We start from the raw sequence: 22,164 nt of genomic DNA on the forward strand, positions 1-22,164 counted from the left end.
TATTTTTATAGGATATCTTTCAAATAAAATCGTATAAAAAAAGTCAGTGAGGAAAAACGGTCTAGTGGTGTGACGTTAGAAGGAGGCGGGTCCTGCGCTGGGTCACGTGATACCGCTGCTTTGCAGCTCGAGCGACTAGAACGGAACCGAATCACCGGGCAAACTCGCTCCGTTTACCGGCCCAGCGCGATCTTTCGCCTCCCCTGACGCGTTCCAGCAGCGGCATCATCATGTCGGCGGTGCAGCGGATGAAAGTAGCAAACGAGAAGCACAGCAAGACGATTACTCAGAGAGGACACGTGCAGAAAACCACGGTACGCGCGCTCCCGCGACACAACACAAGCGAACACATAAATACACAATATATGAATATACACACTACGCGTATTTACGCTCATAATATCAACACAAATAAACGAGCACATCACACGCTCACATAAAATACACATTCACAATGTCTTTTGCTATTGGTAGCATATTTTCTGAAATAGATCAGAATTATGGGGTTAGATTTGTGTCAAAAACACTGTCGACTGCTTCGTGCAATTCATTTGCATATGTATACTGTTGTTTTTATTTGTGTCGTCCTCCCTGTCGTTCGTTCGGCTCAGTTTTATGCTTATTTTATGTTATTGTTTTCTTTTTTTGAAATAGTTTTCTAAAACAATCAGATGCATTTACTGTATAAATGAGAATGAATAATTCTTAGGTCTCATCTGCATGCGTTGTTATAATATTCAGAGTTTTAGAATAATGTTCAATTTACATTTTGTCAGTGTTTTATTTGTACATTTGATTATTTAATTTCTGTATTAGGCTTTTAGCTGAATGTGGTGTCAGAATTACATTAAAAGCTTTTAATTTATTTTTTTTAATTTTTTTTTTTACTGTTTTATTTGTTCTATTGTTTGTATTGTATTACCGACGTTACTTTTTGAGGACTTTGAATTGTATTACCGACGTCAATTTCTTGAGGACTTTTTATTGCTTGCATTTGTTTGCCTGGTATATAGCTGTGGAATATAATCGTTTTTGCGATGCATCTTAATGCTGATGTGAATGATTATGCATCGATGCATAAAAACAAAATAATAAATTTTTTAAAAATTGTAATTAAATATGCCTATCATAAATATTAATGTACTGTTTTATTGTAAATAATGTACTGTTATTATAGGCTATTTTAATGTTGTATGTCCTTTGTATACATAACAATTTATAATTAAAAGACTATGCAGTGACTATTTTTTACATTTGATTATGTAATTTCTTGAATAGATGTCAAATGAAAAAAATTACTAAAATTACTAAATTACTAAAAAAAAAAAAAGTAATTTAATTTGTTTCTTATATTGTATTTGTTCTACTGTTTGTTATTTGCATATTTGTTCTTATTTTTAATAACATTAAGAATTATATTGGGATTATTTATATAATAATTATTTTTAGGGATGCACCGATGTATCGGCAAATAATCGGTACGGGCAATTAAAGCAATTATTTTTACTATCGGCCATCGGTTTGTGTTTTGTTACTTCCGATAAGAAACGAAGACTTTCAAATTCAAACAATAAATGGCTCTTTAAGTTCAAGCGGCAGTGTTAGTCGTTTTCCTCCACTTTAATACAAGTTACAGCACAAAAAAAAACATGCATGAACATCAGAAGGTATTTTGAAAGAAACAACTTAGCGAAATGTGTCTTACATAAATTCCCATAACTGATCATTGCAAATCATAGTAGATAGCGTATCTTTAGAGCAAGTGATCTCGAACAAGTTCAAACACAACATAAGGCAATGCGTAAATCATGGCGTGACATTGACATGCTGCTTGGCTAAAGATACAGGACTTCCGGGATCCGATCCTGTTTACACAAGTAGTTCTTATGCTCAGTAAAATCACTTGTTTGGAGAGTTTTTTGGACCCTTGGTGGTTAATTATGTTTCGAAATAAATGGCTAGACCACCCAATCCATTGTTTGAAGACATTCATTCATTTAGAATACGTAACTACAGCACTCTCGTTTCATTTTTCCTCATGTCATCTGCACGTTTTGTGCATGAGCCGCACGCACCTCAAAACTATGAACTGTAATGATGATCTTGCTTAATAGACCATCGATAAGTTTTATTGATTAAACTTATTGACAATTTAATTGATTGTCAATTAATCATTAGCATCCCTAGTCTCATGTAATCGCTCAATCTGTGTTTCAACCGTGGAAAGATGTTAATAAAACTGCTTGAAATCAATGTCACTTAACATTACATTTACCCTCATTAAAGTTATCCAATGTTCACAGTTCGTTTGTAAGCTATAAATAAACATTAGAGATGAGCTTATTTACTGTTAATGATATATGTATGTTTGAATAAATTTGTCATGAAGACACGGGTTTATGAGAACTAGCTTACGTACATTTCAGTTTTTATTTGAGTGCAATTTTTTTATCTAAAAATAAATAGCAGTTGAATATAATAATTTGGGCTCTTTTGTTAATTTTAACCTCTAATATTATAGTAATGTACCAAATGAGAGGATCCCTATATAGTTTACAGCATTATTTGTGAGAGATGTTTTCTTGTGATGTGATTGAATGTGTTTTTAGCAGGAGATGTGATGAATGTGTGTTTGTCCTGCAGCGCGTGGTGAGTGAGGAGAAGTCTCCGGTGGGTCCGTGGCTCCTCGCGCTCTTCGTGTTCGTGGTCTGTGGCTCAGGTGAGATGAGAAAACAGCTCAACGTTTATTACATCAGTTACATAATGTGCCAAATCATAATCACACTGAATCACATATATCAGTATTTGTTGAGAATCTATCTATGGTTTGTTCCTATCTATCATTCTATCTGTGCATCATTTTATTGTTCTATCTATCATTGTATCTATCGTCGTATCTATTGTTGTCTGTCACATCTATCATCGTATCTATCTTTGTGTCTATCACTTCTATCGTTGTATCCGTTGTTGTATCTGTCGTTGTATCTGTTTTTGTATCTATCACTTCTATCGTTGTATCTGTCGTTGTATCTGTCGTTGTATCTATCACTTCTATTGTATTGATCACTTTTATCGCATCTATCATTGTGTCTGTCGTTGTATCTGTCGTTGTATCTGTTTTTGTATCTATCACTTCTATCGTTGTATCCGTCATTGTATCGATCACTTTTATCGCATCTATCACATCTATTGTTGTCTGTCGTTGTGTCTATTGTTGTCTGTTGTCTTATCTATCACATCTATCGTATCTATTGTTGTGTATATCACATCTGTCGCTGTATCCGTCGTTGTATCCGTCGTTGTATCTATCACTTCTATTGTATTGATCACTTTTATCGCATCTATCATTGTGTCTGTCGTTGTATCTATCGTTGTATCTGTCGTTGTATCTGTTTTTGTATCTATCACTTCTATCGTTGTATCCATCGTTGTATCGATCACTTTTATCGCATCTATCACATCTATTGTTGTGTCTGTCGTTGTCTGTTGTCTTATCTATCACATCTATCGTATCTATTGTTGTGTATATCACATCTGTCGCTGTATCTATCACTGTATCTGTCGTTGTATCTGTCGTTGTATCCGTCGTTGTATCCGTCGCTGTATCTATCACTGTATCTGTCGTTGTATCTGTCGTTGTATCCGTCGCTGTATCTATCACTGTATCCGTCGTTGTATCCGTCGTTGTATCTGTTGTTGTATCCGTCGTTGTATCTGTCGTTGTATCTGTCGTTGTATCTGTCGTTGTATCCGTCGTTGTATCCGTCGTTGTATCTATCACTGTATCTGTCGTTGTATCTGTCGTTGTATCCGTCGCTGTATCTATCACTGTATCCGTCGTTGTATCCGTCGTTGTATCCGTCGTTGTATCTGTTGTTGTATCCGTCGTTGTATCTGTCGTTGTATCTGTCGTTGTATCTATCACTGTATCTGTCGTTGTATCTGTCGTTGTATCCGTCGTTGTATCCGTCGTTGTATCCGTCGTTGTATCTGTCGTTGTATCTGTTTTTGTATCTATCACTGTATCTGTCGTTGTATCTGTCGTTGTATCCGTCGTTGTATCCGTCGTTGTATCTATCACTGTATCTGTCGTTGTATCTGTCGTTGTATCCGTCGCTGTATCTATCACTGTATCCGTCGTTGTATCCGTCGTTGTATCCGTCGTTGTATCTGTTGTTGTATCCGTCGTTGTATCTGTCGTTGTATCTGTCGTTGTATCTATCACTGTATCTGTCGTTGTATCTGTCGTTGTATCCGTCGTTGTATCCGTCGTTGTATCCGTCGTTGTATCTGTCGTTGTATCTGTTTTTGTATCTATCACTGTATCTGTCGTTGTATCTGTCGTTGTATCCGTCGCTGTATCTATCACTGTATCCGTCGTTGTATCCGTCGTTGTATCCGTCGTTGTATCCGTCGTTGTATCCGTCGTTGTATCTGTTGTTGTATCCGTCGTTGTATCTGTCGTTGTATCCGTCGTTGTATCCGTCGTTGTATCCGTCGTTGTATCCGTCGTTGTATCTGTCGTTGTATCTGTCGTTGTATCTATCACTGTATCTGTCGTTGTATCTGTCGTTGTATCCGTCGCTGTATCTATCACTGTATCCGTCGTTGTATCCGTCGTTGTATCTGTTGTTGTATCCGTCGTTGTATCTGTCGTTGTATCTGTCGTTGTATCTATCACTGTATCTGTCGTTGTATCTGTCGTTGTATCCGTCGTTGTATCCGTCGTTGTATCCGTCGTTGTATCCGTCGTTGTATCCGTCGTTGTATCCGTCGTTGTATCCGTCGTTGTATCTGTCGTTGTATCTGTCGTTGTATCTATCACTGTATCTGTCGTTGTATCCGTCGTAGTATCTGTCGTTGTATCCGTCGTTGTATCCGTCGTTGTATCCGTCGTTGTATCTATCACTTCTATTGTATTGATAACTTTTATCGCATCTATCATTGTGTCTGTCGTTGTATCTGTTTTTGTATCTATCACTTCTATTGTATCCGTCATTGTATCGATCACTTTTATCACATCTATCACATCTGTCGTTGTCTGTCTGTCTGTTGTTGTCTGTCTATTGTTGTATCTATTATCTATCATATCTATTGTTATGTCTGTCGCTGTGTCTGTTATTGTCTATGACATCTATCTTTCTATCTATCAAACTATCTATCCATGAATCTATTAACATATCTATCACTCTAACTATATATCAGATGTCATTCTTTTCTTGTTTTTTCAGCACTTTATATCATATGTATTGCATTCTGTATAACTTATTTTCTTCAACTTATTTAAATACCCATGATGCTAACATGGCGTAAAAACGTAATAAACAAACAAACAAACATCTTCAACTTATTTTTAATCTTTTCTTTTTAGAAACAGGCTTGAACATACATGACTAGTTCATGAGTTACAGGCCAACATACTTCTATAAACAATCAAGAGACATAAAAAAATCATGCAAACAATATACAAATTAAATATATAAAGGAAAAAATAATTTAATAATAATAATAAAAGACAACACACACTAAGAATACTTCATAAAATTTTGATAAAATAATATTAATACTTGAATCCAACCAAGTGTTCAGAAGCTTTAATTGCTCCAAGGGTCCTTGTTCGATTTACAGATCATTTTGTACACAGCAGTTTGTGTCAACTGTGAACTGTTGTAGGAAACATTATACTGGTTTGTTGTTTCCTCACCAACTTTGAATATGATCCATTTATCCCAGATCTTGCTGATGTTTCAGTCCAAAATGTCCACCTGCACGAATAATGTCATGGTGTTTATTTACATCGAGTCTGATCTGTGTTGTGATTATTCAGGATATTTACATGCTGTACTTAATGAGACTGTTGTTTCACAGATCTTGGATGTAAATCTTATGGCTTTCAGCAGCTAAAAATAATTTTACTGTTAAGATTTAATCATTAGTGTCCTTGTATACTACATACAGTTCATTAATAAACAATCTAGTATTGAAGAGTCACTAAAACAGAATTGAGTCAAAATATGCAATATCCCTTTTTAATCATGCAACTAATAAAATATGATGTTTTGGACAAAATATGCAGTTTGCATTGCTCTTGTGATGTGAGCTTTAACATGCATCTCTCTTTCACTTTCAGCCATCTTCCAGATCATCCAGAGCATCAGGCAGGGAATGTAAGCGCCGTCTGAAGCCGCTCGCACTGATCTTCCATGGAGTTGTTTTCTTCTTCGGTTTATCTGTTAGTTGTTTACAGCTGATCTCAGTTATGTATGTGTGTGTTTGTTGTGAGAATTGTTTGTGTTCAACGGTTGGACCGTCTCAAGCATGTCAGGGTTGAATGTTTTGGAAAGTTTTATGATGTGTGTCGTGTGATTGGCTGATTTTTAGTTTCATTGTTCGTTTCCCACTGATTCGTCTCATTTTCAAGTAAACAATCGCTATGTTTCCATCCAGAGTTGCGAATTTAGCTTGTGCGCAAAATTTGAATATCGCATAAAACATTTGCGGATAAAGCAGCGTTTCCTTCCCATGTGTTCAAGAGGACAAAATCAACACTTCCTGTGAAACTCGGCACAAAATATCAGTAATAAAAATGGAAGTTGCTGCAATCAGGCTCATTTTTCCTTTTTTTTCCTTTTTTTTTTTCTTATGCGATATCCCAAAATGTGTGATGGAAACAGCTATTTATGAGAATTTGTATGAACTCAGAGAAATGGCCTTGTGTAAATTCAGACTAGCCATATAAATCTGTACCTCCGTTTCTCTTCCTCCCTCTTACAGGAAACTGATGCTGTGTAATAATGATTTTGTACAAATAAAAGATATTTTCTCTATTGGCACTGTGTTTTACTTTTTTTAAATAAATAAATAAATACTGTGGTTTTCTTTAAAGTATAAACTATATAATTCTAAAAGTAAATGATTCTGACTAAAGCACAAATTTCACTTTTTACGCATATGCAAGAGTCCGCGTACAGTGCGCGTGACGCGAATTTCGCGAAAGTAATTTCTGAGGTAAAATCTTTAGTGAACAGGAAATTAAACTTAATCTATATTTCTTATTGAATATGTTCATTTTTTTAAAGAAAAAAGTTCTGACCTCGTAACTGTTATTAAATAGATAAACAAATGTTTATCTGTCCGTCCATCGCTGTCTATGCGCGCACTCAGGTCCAGCGGGCACACGCCTAGGTGACGTCAGTGGTGTGAAGAAGATGGCGGCGCTCGTGAAGGCGGAAGGTAAGTGGCGGAATCCGTTGCTTTTGCTGTTAACCGTTGCTGTCAGCGCGCGAACAGCCGTTTATCAGAACCCGTCCGCACGGTTCGGTTCGGTCCCGGTGCGTGTGTGTGTTTCTGTTATTCCTGAATTTGTGTATCGTGTGTGTGTTTTTATCCCGTTTATCAGTGTGTATGTATGTATGTGTGTGTGTGTGTGTCAGTCCGGGGCCTTGGGGTTTGTCATATTTATTCATGTTTATGAATAAAATGATTAAACTCATTCAGATAGTTTCGTTCGGTCCGGTCTGCGTCGTCAGGTCTGTCTGTGTGTATATATATAGTGTGTGTTTGTGTTATTATGGGCGTGTGTGTGCTGCGTTTATGGCTCTCACAAAAGTACCATGGTATTACCATGTTTTTGTACACGGTCAGGTTTTTCGTTATGAATACCATGAATACATTCAGTAGCATGGTCTGATACCATAGTACTGCCACTGTAATTGTGAATTAGACACAGTAGCATGTAAACACATTAACAGAACACTGACCAATTAAAAATATTGATCATTAACACATGCTTCTTAAAAGATCATTAATGTAGATGGCAATATTTTGAAATGTCATGAAACTTTAAAGTATATTATTATATGTATTCAGACTTATTAGCATTAAATATTTACAAACTTTTATGTTAGATGCGATTAATCGCAATTAATCAATTTGACAACATTTTTATATATATATATATATATATATATATATATATATATATATATATATATATATATATATACACACACTATGCTGTCTACATATCAGCATTAACGTTATAGTGAAAGGAACTTTGTTTGAAAATTGTCATAAATGTTAGATCATGTCTGATGATAGAAATATTTACATTTGACTTTTTGTGTGTTAATCGATTGGAGGCGGGGCTATGCTGAATCTAGAGTGCTGATTGGAGGGAAATGTTTGTGTTATTGTTTGAGGAATCCTGATATTCACTGATCTTTGTGATCAAGTTTGTGAAACTGATTTTCCAATGCTATCTCACGAATCACGACCAATTTGTTTATGAGGTGGTTAATTCGTACGACGTCACTTGTACAAATTTGTACATTTTGTCCAGTGACGGGTAGGTTTAGGGGCTGGGTTAGGGTTAGGTCATTCGTATAAATTCATATGTAAAATACGTACAATTTAGCAAAAAACGTACTAATTCAGACGTCAATAATCGATTGGAGGTGGGGCTATGCTGAATCTAGAGTGCTGATTGGAGGGAAATGTTTGTGTTATTGTTTGAGGAATCCTGATATTCATTGATTTTTGTGATCAAGTTTGTGAAACTGATATTCCAACGCTATCTCACGACCAATTCGTATGTGTTTTATAAGGTGGTTAATTTGTACGACGTCACTTGTATGAATTCATACCATTTGTCTAAACCCCAGTGATGGGTAGGTTTAGGGGCGGGGTTAGGGTTAGGTCATTCGTATAAATTCATATGTAAAATACGTACAATTTAGCAAAAAACGTACTAATTGAGACGTCAATAATCAATTGGAGGCGGGGCTATGCTAAATCTAGAGTGCTGATTGGAGGGAAATGTTTGTGTTACTGTTTGAGAAATACTGATATTCACTGATTTTTGTGATCAAGTTTGTGAAACTGATATTCCAACGCTATCTCACGACCAATTCGTATGTGTTTTATGAGGTGGTTAATTTGTACGACGTCACTTGTATGAATTCATACCGTTTGTCTAAACCCCAGTGATGGGTAGGTTTAGGGGCGGGGTTAGGGTTAGGTCATTCGTATAAATTCATATGTAAAATACGTACAATTTAGCAAAAACCTTACTAATTGAGACGTCAATAATCAATTGGAGGCGGGGCTATGCTGAATCTAGAGTGCTGATTGGAGGGAAATGTTTGTGTTACTGTTTGAGAAATACTGATATTCACTGATTTTTGTGATCAAGTTTGTGAAACTGATATTCCAACGCTATCTTCTCACGACCAATTTGTATGTATTTTACGAGGTGGTTAATTCTTACGACATCACTTGTACGAATTCATACGATTTGTCTAAATCCCAGTGACGGGGCGGAGTTAAGGTTAGGTCATTCGTACAAATTCATACGTAAAATACGTACAATTTAGCAAAAAACGCACTAATTTGTATGATTAAGGTCATACGAATTAGCCACCTTGTAAAATACGTACGAATTATTGGGGTTGAATATTCTGGCTTATAAAATTTGAAATGAGCCACATTTATTGAAAAAAAGAAACCTGCGGTGGAACATTGATTTTTGTATTAAAGGGTTAGTTCACCCAAAAATAAATTATCCATTTAATGCATTATTGTTTGCAAATGATAAAGCAAGTATTTTTTTGTAAATAAAAGTGAAGTGTATGATTATCTTGTATCCCATAATGTCTACAATTACACCACTGTTAGGTTAATTCATTTCAGTTGAACATGCACTGATGTCTGTCAATCCAAATCAAAGTTCTGCCTGTTTCTACCTGATAGATTTAATAACATTTTAGGCCTAGAGCTTGGAATAACTAGTAAAATGTGTATTATTCATTATAAGCTTATTTTAATGCTTGTTTTGTCTTATTTTAAATCATTTTAAGTCATATTGCAGCTTAAGTCGATCATAGAGAATCTACAATCTGCTTTTTAGGAAATGCAACAAACGCTGACCAATGACAGACACTGAAAGCATTTAAGGAACATCTTACTTTGTTATTTTATTGGGTGACGCCTGTGCCACAGATATTACACACTTCTTTTTTGTGGTTGTGGCACATAAAAACTGTAAAATATTTGTTGTTGTTTTTGCTTTATTAAGACCTTAATCATTAAGGTATATTTTAATAAGAATATACATTTTATTTACAATATACATATGATTTATTCATTGCTCATGAAGTGTGCATGGTTTATTCTCTGATAGGCTAAAGTTGAATGTTTTGTATTGAAATTTGAATATTTTCTAACACAGCCTGATCCCGAGCCAAATGTTTTTATGTATATTTGGCTATAACTTCTAAATGTTATGCTTTATTTATCTAATCAGATCATCTTTTGTCATCAAATGAGAAGCATTCAGATATCAGGACACGTTATACAAGAGAACATGAATATTTCTGTGTGTGTGATCGACTGAATCGCTCAGACGCTTCAGTGTGTTTGGATCAGAACCGCTCGCATCTCAAACCATTAAACCAGCAGCAGCGCAACTGAATTCACAGGGAGGAAATACATCAATATTATATAAAAGAAGTGTGTGTGTGTGTGTGTGTGTGTAAAACTGTGAGAATATATTTGATCACCTACTGCTGTGGTTACTAGGCAACAAAGACGAAAGATCCGGAGAGAGAGAGAGAGAGAGAGAGAGAGAGAGAGACTTTCTATATAAATTCATCAACATTCTTGTTTTGTTATTTATTTTAATCCCAATTTTATCTGGTGGCTTTTATTTTATTTTTATATAGTTTATGATATATGTAGTCTGTTTTGGTACTGCAAGTCCTGTATTTGCTTGGCAATGTTGTAAATGCTGACAATCATGCAATAAAACTGTGATTGTAGATAGATAGACAGACAGACAGAGGGATAGATAGACAGACAAATAGACAGATGGATAGACAGATAGATGGATAGATAGAGACCAATGGATAGACAGACAGATGGATAGACAGACAGACACAGACAGACAGACGGATAGATAGATAGATAGACAGACAGACAGACAGTCGAATAGACAGACGGATAGACAGATGGATAGATGGATAGATAGAGACCAATGGATAGACAGACAGACGGATAGTTAGACAGTCGGATAGACAGACGGATAGACAGACGGATAGACAGATGGATAGACAGATAGATGGATAGATAGACAGACCAATGGATAGACAGACAGATGGACAGACAGAAGGATAGATAGACAGACAGACAGACAGACAAACAAACAGACAGATGGATAGACAGACGGACAGATGGATAAACACACAGACGGATATACAGACAGTCGGATAGACAGACGGATAGACAGATAGATGGACAGACAGAGAGACGGATTTACAGATGGGCAGACAGAAGGATAGACAGACAGACAGATAGACGGATAGACAGATGGATAGACAGATAGATGGATAGATAGACAGACCAATGGATAGACAGACAGATGGACAGACAGAAGGATAGATAGACAGACAGACAGACAGACAGACAAACAAACAGACAGATGGATAGACAGACGGACAGATGGATAAACACACAGACGGATATACAGACAGTCGGATAGACAGACGGATAGACAGATAGATGGACAGACAGAGAGACGGATTTACAGATGGGCAGACAGAAGGATAGACAGACAGACAGATAGACGGATAGACAGACAGACAGATAGATGGATAGACAGACAGACAGATAGATAGATGGATAGACAGACAAACAGACGGATAGACAGACAGACAAATAGACAGATGATAGACAGATAGATGGATAGATAGAGACCAATGGATAGACAGACAGACAGACAGTCGGATAGACAGTCGGATAGACAGACGGATAGACAGATGGATAGACAGATAGATGGATAGATAGACAGACGGATGGACAGATGGACAGACAGACAGACAGACAGACAGATGGATAGACAGACAGACAGATGGATAGATAGATAGATAGATAGATAGATAGATAGATAGATAGATAGATAGATAGATAGATAGATAGATAGATAGATAGATAGATAGACAGACAGACAGACAGACAGACAGACGGATAGATAGACAGAGACAAAAAGACGGACAGACAGATGGATAGATAGACAGACAGACGGATAGATAGACAGATAGACAAAAAGACGGACAGACAGATGGATAGATAGACAGACAGACAGACGGATAGATAGACAGATAGACAAAAAGACAGACAGACAGACGGATAGATAGACAGATAGACAAAAAGACGGACAGACAGATGGATAGATAGACAGACAGACAGACGGATAGATAGACAGATAGACAAAAAGACGGATAGACAGATGGATAGAAAGATAGATGGATAGATAAACAGACCAATGGATAGACAGACGGACAGACACACAGATAGATTTGATCCAGTGTTTGTAATCATTTGTAAGTTTCCTTCTACAAAAGCATCAGTTAAATGAAGTAAATTGTTACATTAGTGTGCTTTCTCACTACCTGCATACATACAAACTCAAATCAAGTACATGCGTTTAGTAAGTCGTGTGTGAGTGTGCGAAGATTGTAATACAGCCTCTTATGTGCATGTTTTCTGTCTGTGTGTGTCAGTGTTGCAGTTTAGTCCTCCCTGGATCGTGTGACTGCCCTCTGCAGGCTGGAGGAGTTAGTGAACGTCACCATGAACAACAAGGACACCACGACAGAGTCTGGTCCGTCTCTCGCATACACTTATTAAATATTTACGCATGTCCACTAGAGCTGATACATTTTTAACAGTGAAACGCTGTAATTGATACAATCTTTATTTGAATCATCAAGTTATTTTCAAAAGGTGATTTACTCTGTTATGGTCGCTACAGTAGACACCAGTGTTTATATCTGAACTATAAGCTTTTATTGAATTATTGTAACAGAAATATTGATACTGTGAAGCTGTTTTCATGACAACTCTCACTGGATCTGAATGTCTCTGTGATCGTACTTTGTCGTACAGATCATACAGACAGATTCGAATCATTCTCAGGAATAAGATTGTGTGGGTGTTTGAATTGAAATCGAGATCTTTGAACGATTAATCGTGCAGCTCTAATTTCCACAATACAAAATGGATATAAATACATTCATTGAGATGAACTTTCAGTGTTTTGTGTGATGCAGAGACCAGCGGTCAGATGAAAGTGTTTTTGCCCAATAAGCTGTTGGAGTGTTTGCCTCGAACGACGACTTTACCCAAAGAGAGACTGCGCTGGAACACAAATGAGGTAGTTTTTATTTTTATATTTCACTGGTTTCACTTATAGGCCAGACATTTTTGACCCGGAGGTAATGAGGTGAACAAAAAGGGGATCTTTTTTATACCCTATTTGCGCAGCGTCAATAAGTTTTAGTCCAATGCGATAACATTAACTAGCATTTTTGGGGAAAGAAAAGAAAATCCTCTTCAGGTCAAAGTGACTAGATTTTAATGTAAGCCTGTCGTGTGTTTGTTTGTGTTTCAGGAAATTGCATCCTTCCTGATTTCTTTTGACAGACATGATGAGTGGCTGTCCTGCAGCCTTAAGACCAGGTCAGTTGTGTGTTTGTGAGATTGTGTGCATGAGCATCACGGATCAACACTTTTCTTCTTTGTAATAATGTGCACTGATGAATTGTTTACTATCGCTGCAAGGAATTAGTTTCTTCCTCAGTAATTTTGTCTTGTTCTTAGTCTTCAGATGGTGCTCTTCGGTCATTTTTGATCGAAAAATTTAAAGGTGCCCTAGAATTAAAAATTGAATTTACTTTGGCATAGTTGAATAACAAGAGTTCAGTACATGGAAATGACATACAGTGAGTCTCAAACTCCATTGTTTCCTCCTTCTTATATAAATCTCATGTGTTTAAAAGACCTCTGAAGAACAGGCGAATCTCAACATAACACCGACTGTTACGTAACAGTCGGGATCATTAATATGTACGCCCCCAATATTTGCATATGCCAACCCATGTTCAAGGCATTACACAAGGGCAGCCAGTATTAATGTCTGGATTTGTGCACAGCTGAATCATCAGACTAGGTAAGCAAGCAAGAACAATAGCGAAAAATGGCAGATGGAGCGATAATAACTGACATGATCCATGATATTTTTAGTGATATTTGTAAATTGTCTTTCTAAATGTTTCGTTAGCATGTTGCTAATGTACTGTTAAATGTGGTTAAAGTTACCATTGTTTCTTACTGTATTCACGGAGACAAGAAAGCCATCACTATTTTCATTTTTAAACACTTGCAGTCTGTATAATTCAGAAACTTAATTCTTTATAGATCTCTCCAACAGTGTAGCATTAGCCCGTTAGCCACGGAGCACAGCCTCAAACTCATTCAGAATCAAATGTAAACATCCAAATAAATACTGTACTTACATGATCTGATGCATGCATGACGAACATTTTGTGAAGATCCATTTTGAGGGTTATATTAGCTGTGTGAACTTTGTTTATGCAATGTAAAATAGAGTCGAGTGCTCGGGGGCGGGGAGCGCGAGCATTTAAAGGGGAAGCACGCTGAATCGGCGCATATTTAATGATGCCCCAAAATAGGCAGTTACAAAAATTAATTAAAAAAAATCTATGGGGTATTTTGAGCTGAAACTTCACAGACACATTCAGGGGACACCTTAGACTTATATTACATCTTGTGAAAAAGCATTCTAGGGCACCTTTAACTTTTTGTTTTGTTTTTACTTTATCGGAATGGTATGAAACTTTTGGCACTTGCTATGTGAACACATGCACACAATAAAATCATGGACTTGATTCTAAAAGTTTAAATAGTCCTGAAAAAAATACCCACCTTTGTGCTCCTCGCTGTCAAAAATGAGCGCATTGGAAATTAATTTCATCTAGTGGAAGCGTTTGGTACTGCGCCCAAACAAACTCTTACTGAAAGCTCATTTTTTGAGATATCAACCTCAAATTTGGAACACAACTTGTTTAGATCTATGGCTTTGATTTTTAGACAGTTTTAGAGTAAAACATGTTTTGGAAAATATGTATTTCAATTAAAAATTGAAGTAATAGTATTTTTGTGCATTTTCATGAAAATAAACATAAAATTCTAAAACTTCACTTTTTAAAACTTTTTCACTTCAGCAATAATCTGCCAAGTGTCATCTTTAAAAAGAAACCAAACTGAAGTCTGTGCTCCAAAACATTCAAGATTTATGAATCTGAATTTTATGGACATTTTTGCTCAAAAAGTGAATAAATGGATTATAACTACTGCATAAATATCATTTTGTACCATTAAAAAACCCTTAAAAATACAAAATATTAAATAAAAAACATTAAACTAAAATATAGTACATTAATTTCATTGAAATAATAAAAAAATAGGCATTTTTGACCTCCACATGAGGAGCACTGGCAGATTTCTTCTTGTTTTAACCATAAACTTAATTTAATTTTTAACAATTTTGCCATTAAACAAGACTTAATATTTGAAGTCATTTTGCTTCTCAAGTTAATGTGTCTTTATTTAAGAAAGTTTAGATGTTTGTACTAGAAAACAAGACAAAAATACTGAATAAGAAAATAATGTTTTTGCAGTGTAAGACAAGTCAGTTTTGTTTTCCTGTTGACAGATAGTTGACCCACTGACAATTTAACCTGTGAAAAGATAAAAATATCAACAGCAGTAGTTTTAAACAACAGACTCGATCTCAAATGTCGATACTGAGAAACCTTGTAAATACACAGCTGACATGTGTAACAATAAAGCATTCAATCTGAAAGTAATATGAGCAAGAATGTCATCATGATCCTATTTAATAAGTAAGTTTGATTTAACATTTAATTGTTGGCTATGTGTAAGAGTTCAAACAATTGTGACAATTGCAAGTCTGCTATGCCAGTTTTTTGTTGGATTTGTTGCCTGTATTATTCTAGTGAATATAGAATGCATATATATTTAAATATGTCCTCATTTCCATCGCGTTTGGTAATTGAGATAGATGACGAATGTTTGTTTGCGTTCACATACAGGCCACAGAACGGTTCAATCATCCTGTACAATCGCAAGAAGGTAAAATACCGGAAAGATGGATATTGCTGGAAGAAGAGAAAAGACGGAAAGACGACAAGAGAGGATCACATGAAACTGAAGGTTCAGGGCATGGAGGTGAGAGCATCACAATCAAATCAACACTGCACGGAGTACATATGGTCCCTCTCTAAATAGTGTTAAAGTAACACTGAAGCAGAGTTAAAGTTAATGAAAAAATTAACCGATTAATTAAGTGATGAATGAGCATTAGTGATGAACACCTGCTGTTAACAAGCAGAATCACTGAAGAAAAGATAATCATCCTCTACTGAGATCTTGAGTATTATATCTTTAGTTGATTTCATCTAAGACTGTGGCTGAAGTCAGTTGTAGTTCTTTTGTTTCTCTTTTCTCCATTGATTCTGCTTGTTAACAGCAGGTGTTCATCACTAATGCTCAGTCATCACTTAATTATCTCATTAACTTTAACTCTGCTTCAGTGTTACTTTAACTCTATTTAGAGAGGGACCGTATGTACTCTGAGCAGATTTGATTTAACTCTGGTGATTTTGCTGTGTGTTCACCAGGGCTGCATTTATTTGATCAAAAATACAGTAATATTGTGAGATAGTAAAACTGATGTCTGATATGTGATGTCATAGCAGCTCACACATTTCTGTCTCTGCCGCAGTGTCTTTACGGTTGTTATGTTCATTCCTCCATCGTCCCAACATTCCACAGGAGATGCTATTGGCTGCTGCAGGTTAGTTATAATGACTATGAGGCACAAATCTACCCAATCAGAAGCCAGGACGAATGCATATAAAAGAAGTAATTGTAATAATAATTATAATAATATTTTTTATACAGCATCTGTTAATAATTATACACATTACATGTTTGCAATGAGTAAGAAATACAATAAAATAAAAATAATAAATTACATGTAAACAGGGAGAATACTGTTAACTGTGTGTTTGCAGAACCCAGACATCGTGCTTGTGCACTACCTGAACGTGCCGTCGCTGGAGGACAGTGTGAAGTCATGTGGTCCGGTGTCCTGTGCTCTGACCGACCGGCGGGACAGTCTGCGCTGGAGCCGTGATGAACTGCTGTCGCAACTCAAACCCATGTGTGAGTGACCAATCACACGCCTGCTGACCAAAACACACACCTGATCTATGAGTAAATCACAACAGAACTGAATAAAATGACAAAAACACACTGCAAAATTACTGAAACCAACTAAAATAAAAAAAGAACTAATTCAAAATAGTACAAACCCGATTCCAAAAAAGTTGGGACACTGTACAGATTGTGAATAAAAAAGGAATGCAATAATTTACAAATCTCATAAACTTATATTTTATTCACAATAGAATATAGATAACATATCAAATGTTGAAAGTGAGACATTTTGATATTGGCTCATTTTGGATTTCATGAGAGCTACACATTCCAAAAAAGTTGGGACAGGTAGCAATAAGAGGCCGAAAAAGTTAAATGTACATATAAGGAACAGCTGGAGGACCAATTTGCATTATTATGCAAATTCCAGATCTGGAATCTGGAACAATCTCTGTGCGTAAGGGTCAAGGCCGGAAAACCATACTGGATGCCCGTGATCTTCGGGCCCTTAGACGGCACTGCATCACATACAGGAATGCTACTGTAATGGAAATCACAACATGGGCTCAGGAATACTTCCAGAAAACATTGTCGGTGAACACAATCCACCGTGCCATTCGCCGTTGCCGGCTAAAACTCTATAGGTCAAAAAAGAAGCCATATCTAAACATGATCCAGAAGCGCAGGCGTTTTCTCTGGGCCAAGGCTCATTTAAAATGGACTGTGGCAAAGTGGAAAACTGTTCTGTGGTCAGACGAATCAAAATTTGAAGTCCTTTTTGGAAAACTGGGATGCCATGTCATCCGGACTAAAGAGGACAAGGACAACCCAAGTTGTTATCAGCGCTCAGTTCAGAAGCCTGCATCTCTGATGGTATGGGGTTGCGTGAGTGCGTGTGGCATGGGCAGCTTACACATCTGGAAAGGCACCATCAATGCTGAAAGGTATATCCAAGTTCTAGAACAACATATGCTCCCATCCAGACGTTGTCTCTTTCAGGGAAGACCTTGCATTTTCCAACATGACAATGCCAGACCACATACTGCATCAATTACAACATCATGGCTGCGTAGAAGAAGGATCCGGGTACTGAAATGGCCAGCCTGCAGTCCAGATCTTTCACCCATAGAAAACATTTGGCGCATCATAAAGAGGAAGATGCGACAAAGAAGACCTAAGACAGTTGAGCAACTAGAAGCCTGTATTAGACAAGAATGGGACAACATTCCTATTCCTAAACTTGAGCAACTTGTCTTCTCAGTCCCCAGACGTTTGCAGACTGTTATAAAAAGAAGAGGGGATGCCACACAGTGGTAAACATGGCCTTGTCCCAACTTTTTTGAGATGTGTTGATGCCATGAAATTTAAAATCAACTTATTTTTCCCTTAAAATGATGCATTTTCTCAGTTTAAACATTTGATATGTCATCTATGTTGTATTCTGAATAAAATATTGAAATTTGAAACTTCCACATCATTGCATTCTGTTTTTATTCACAATTTGTACAGTGTCCCAACTTTTTTGGAATCGGGTTTGTAAAAAAGGATGTATTATGCTTTATTAGTACATGTTCGTCTTTCTTTAGTGTGAAATGTTGCTTGAGAACTCTCTGAAACGCCTCCATTGTAGTCTTGAGTTTTGTTCTGGGAATGAACACGTCACAATATTCCTCATTTAAATAATTAATATGCAGAATAAAGGGGCGGGGCCTGGTTGAGTTAGTTAGTAGTGTGTTGAAACTGACGTTTATGATAAGGGGCGGGACATTTCCCAAACACCAATTGCAACACACTGCTCCAGCCAACCAATCAGAGCACACTGTGCTTTTCAGAAGGCGGGGCTTCATAGAGACAGGAACTAAACAGAGTGTTACTGACAGACTGGGAAGAGAGGAGCTGCAACAATGGAGAATATGAGGAAAATAATCAACATTCAAGCAGGAAAATCTGTTCTAGTAGAGCCCAAAAACAACTATAATAGTATCTCAGTGATGATAAAATGTGCGTTAGGTTTGATCCAGCGGTTGCTCGTCAGTTACATCATGGTCAATGCACTTTATGTGTCTTTGAATGACAGAAATGTGTGATTATATATCTGTGTGTGTTTGTTTAGTCCACAGTATGAAATGGTCTTGTGGAGGCAACGGCGCCGTGGATCTCTCTGTGGAACAGATGGTGCAACAGATCCTGGAAACCCAACAGACCAAACCACAACCACGAACACACACCTGCCTCTGCGGTAACTCACACACTCCTGTCATCGGCAGCACTTTCCACAGGCCTAATGCTTCTCATACTGCGCTACTGATGCTTTCTAAATGTAAATGTACGTTTTTAATAATGTCATATTAATTTAGCCTTTTTTGGATAGACTATTCTTGTTTTTTGTCATGTGACCATATATTTAGAAAGAGCCCATCATTAATAACTGCTTATGATGGAGAAATACTTCATGCTACAAACTAGTACTGTCATCTAACAAAAGTTTGTAAATGCATAATATACACTACCAGTCAAAAGTTTGGGAACATTACTATTTTTAATGTTTTTGAACGAAGTCTCTTATGCTCATTAAGGCTGCAGTTATTTCATAATAAATACAGACAAAAACAATAATATTGTGAAATATTATTACAATTTAAAATAATGGTTTTCTATTTTAATATACTTTAAAATATAATTTATTCCTGTGATCAAAGCATCATTACTCCAGTCTTCAGTGTCACATGATCCTTCAGAAATCATTCTAATATAATGATTTATTATCAATGTTGGAAACAGTTGTGCTGCTTAATATTATTTTGTAACCTGTGATATTTTTTTCAGGATTCATTGATGAATAAAGGGTTAAAAAGAACAGCATTTATTCAAAATATAAATCTTTTCTAACAATATAAATCTTTATGATCACTTTTTATCATTTTAACACATCCGTGCTGATGCAAAAACTTGTGAAAATGAGATCCAGGCAGTAAATAAAGTTGATGAAAAATTATTTATTCATTACAATTAAATTTAGCCTCACACGCAAACTTTAATCGATAATGAAAATACTTAATAAAACCAAAAGGTAAAATAACCATCATAAAGTATTAGTCAATAGTTAATAATAAAATTTAGAGTATTGTAAAATTTAGAGTATTATATCTAATAGATGAAGATCAAAGAGAGCAATAATTAAGACATTTGCAGATAAGAGACAAGAAGTAGAAGTCAAGGAGAGCAAAGGAGGGAAAAAGCTGAATTATCAACAACTCAGTCCATATTATACCATAAGCATACAGGGAAATTCCCAACCCACACAAACTGATGTTTTTGTTCTAAACTGATGTTTTTGTTCTAAAAGAAAAGGTTAATTTCACCCACTACGTCATCCACTGGTCCAGTGTCAAAAATAGTTGTTTTATCCCCTATAGGGAATTTTGCAAATGTCAGCAGACATATTTTGATCAGATTCAAATTCAAATGATTAATTCTGCAGGCGTCCAATGTCTAACCACAAACGTGTCAGCGTGACCTGTCACATTGGAACACTTGAAGAACAACTGAACATAACAAGCATACTCTTAAATATAAAATAACCATAAGGGTACAATAACAAGTAAATCCTTGAAAATATGATAAGAATTAACATATAAAGTATTAGTACATAAATATATGAAAGCAAAATTAAAACTGATAAATCATAAGCCATAAACGATTAAAAATGAATATTAATAAAAATGCATGAATATGAATATTGACCATTTCGGATCCATCAGTGCTGAACAAAAGTATTGATTTCTTTCAAAAAAAAAGAAAGAAAAATAATTACTGACCCCAAACTTTTGAACAGTAGTGTATATTGTTACAAAAGATTTATATTTTAAATAAATGCTGATATTTTTTAACTTTTTATTCATCAAAGAATCCTGAAAAAGTATCACAGGTTATAAAATAATATTAAGCAGCACAACTGTTTCCAACATTGATAATAAATCATCATATCAGAATGATTTCTGAAGGATCATGTGACACTGAAGACTGGAGTAATGGTGCTGAAAATTCAGCTTTGATCACAGGAATAAATTATATTTTAAAGTAAATGAAAATAGAAAACCATAATTTTAAATTGTAATAATATTTCACAATATTATTGTTTTTTCTGTATTTATTATGAAATAACTGCAGCCTTAATGAGCATAAGAGACTTCGTTCAAAAACATTAAAAATAGTAATGTTCCCAAACTTTTGACTGGTAGTGTGTATATATATATATATATATATATATATATATATATATATATATATATATATATATATATATATATACATACAAATACATATAAATTTACACAAACTTTTATGTTGGATGCGATTAATCAATTTGTCCACACCATGAAATACTGTTCAAAGGTTTGGGGTCAATAAGAAAATAAATAAATAAATAAATAAATAAATAAAGCTTTTATTTGGCAAGGGCTGGGATTATTATAGTTAAAACTAAAGCCATATAAATTTTGTTACTTGAAATAAAATAAAATAAACTTTAACTAAAATAAAATAAAATAAAACAAGTTATTTTTCAAGCACACATTTCTCATTTTTATTCAGTTTAACCTGATGTACTAAAATAATTAAAACTGAAATAAAATTAATAAAATTATAATTAAAATGAATAAAATGACAAACAAAAAGTACTTAAATGAAATTAAAATGAAAACCATGAATGAAACACATTTATGAAATCAAATAAATTTTTTTACAACATATCTTTATTAAATGTATATAATTTACACATTGCATACAGTTTTATACAATAAAATGTATTATTATTATTATAATATATGTCTTTATTTAAATAAATAAAAAGAAAGAAAAATTATACAGGTATAAACATATGACTGTTTATGTCATACATTCCTCTTACTAGTTAAACATATACTCCATAACTTCACACATCCAAAGCTAATGAATAAAACTTCTGAGTTGTAGATTTTCCAAGGTATTTGAAACTTAATTTTAATATTAAATATTGAATATTGAATACATTTTAATAAGTTATGTTATGTTAAACTGTATTAA

At 35.3% G+C, this 22,164-nt stretch overlaps 2 protein-coding genes across 3 annotated transcripts in view; both read left to right on the forward strand.

Moving 5' to 3' along the window:
* The first annotated feature begins 60 nt into the window (after positions 1-60).
* On the forward strand, positions 61-6,827 carry zgc:85858 (uncharacterized protein LOC405879 homolog). Its single transcript, XM_048177230.1, has 3 exons — positions 61-314; positions 2,644-2,719; positions 6,131-6,827. Exons 1-3 carry the CDS (start codon positions 231-233, stop codon positions 6,169-6,171), a joined length of 201 nt encoding a protein of 66 aa, XP_048033187.1. The 5' UTR covers positions 61-230; the 3' UTR covers positions 6,172-6,827.
* Positions 6,828-7,088: 261 nt separating this feature from the next.
* The window catches only part of camta2 (calmodulin binding transcription activator 2), a 41,150-nt gene continuing 26,074 nt past the window's right edge, over positions 7,089-22,164 (forward strand). Inside the window, exons 1-8 of one of the 2 annotated variants that reach the window (XM_048177228.1) lie at positions 7,089-7,233; positions 12,558-12,658; positions 13,107-13,210; positions 13,448-13,515; positions 15,972-16,107; positions 16,664-16,735; positions 16,956-17,106; positions 19,214-19,339. In XM_048177228.1, coding sequence (XP_048033185.1) covers positions 12,628-12,658; positions 13,107-13,210; positions 13,448-13,515; positions 15,972-16,107; positions 16,664-16,735; positions 16,956-17,106; positions 19,214-19,339 — 688 coding nt within the window. In that variant the 5' untranslated portion in view covers positions 7,089-7,233; positions 12,558-12,627. The remainder of the gene's footprint in view (positions 7,234-12,557; positions 12,659-13,106; positions 13,211-13,447; positions 13,516-15,971; positions 16,108-16,663; positions 16,736-16,955; positions 17,107-19,213; positions 19,340-22,164) is intronic. The other variant, XM_048177229.1, reaches the window with a different exon arrangement.

Source organism: Megalobrama amblycephala, linkage group LG24, assembly GCF_018812025.1.
Source record: "Megalobrama amblycephala isolate DHTTF-2021 linkage group LG24, ASM1881202v1, whole genome shotgun sequence".
Taxonomy (NCBI): Eukaryota; Metazoa; Chordata; class Actinopteri; order Cypriniformes; family Xenocyprididae; genus Megalobrama; species Megalobrama amblycephala.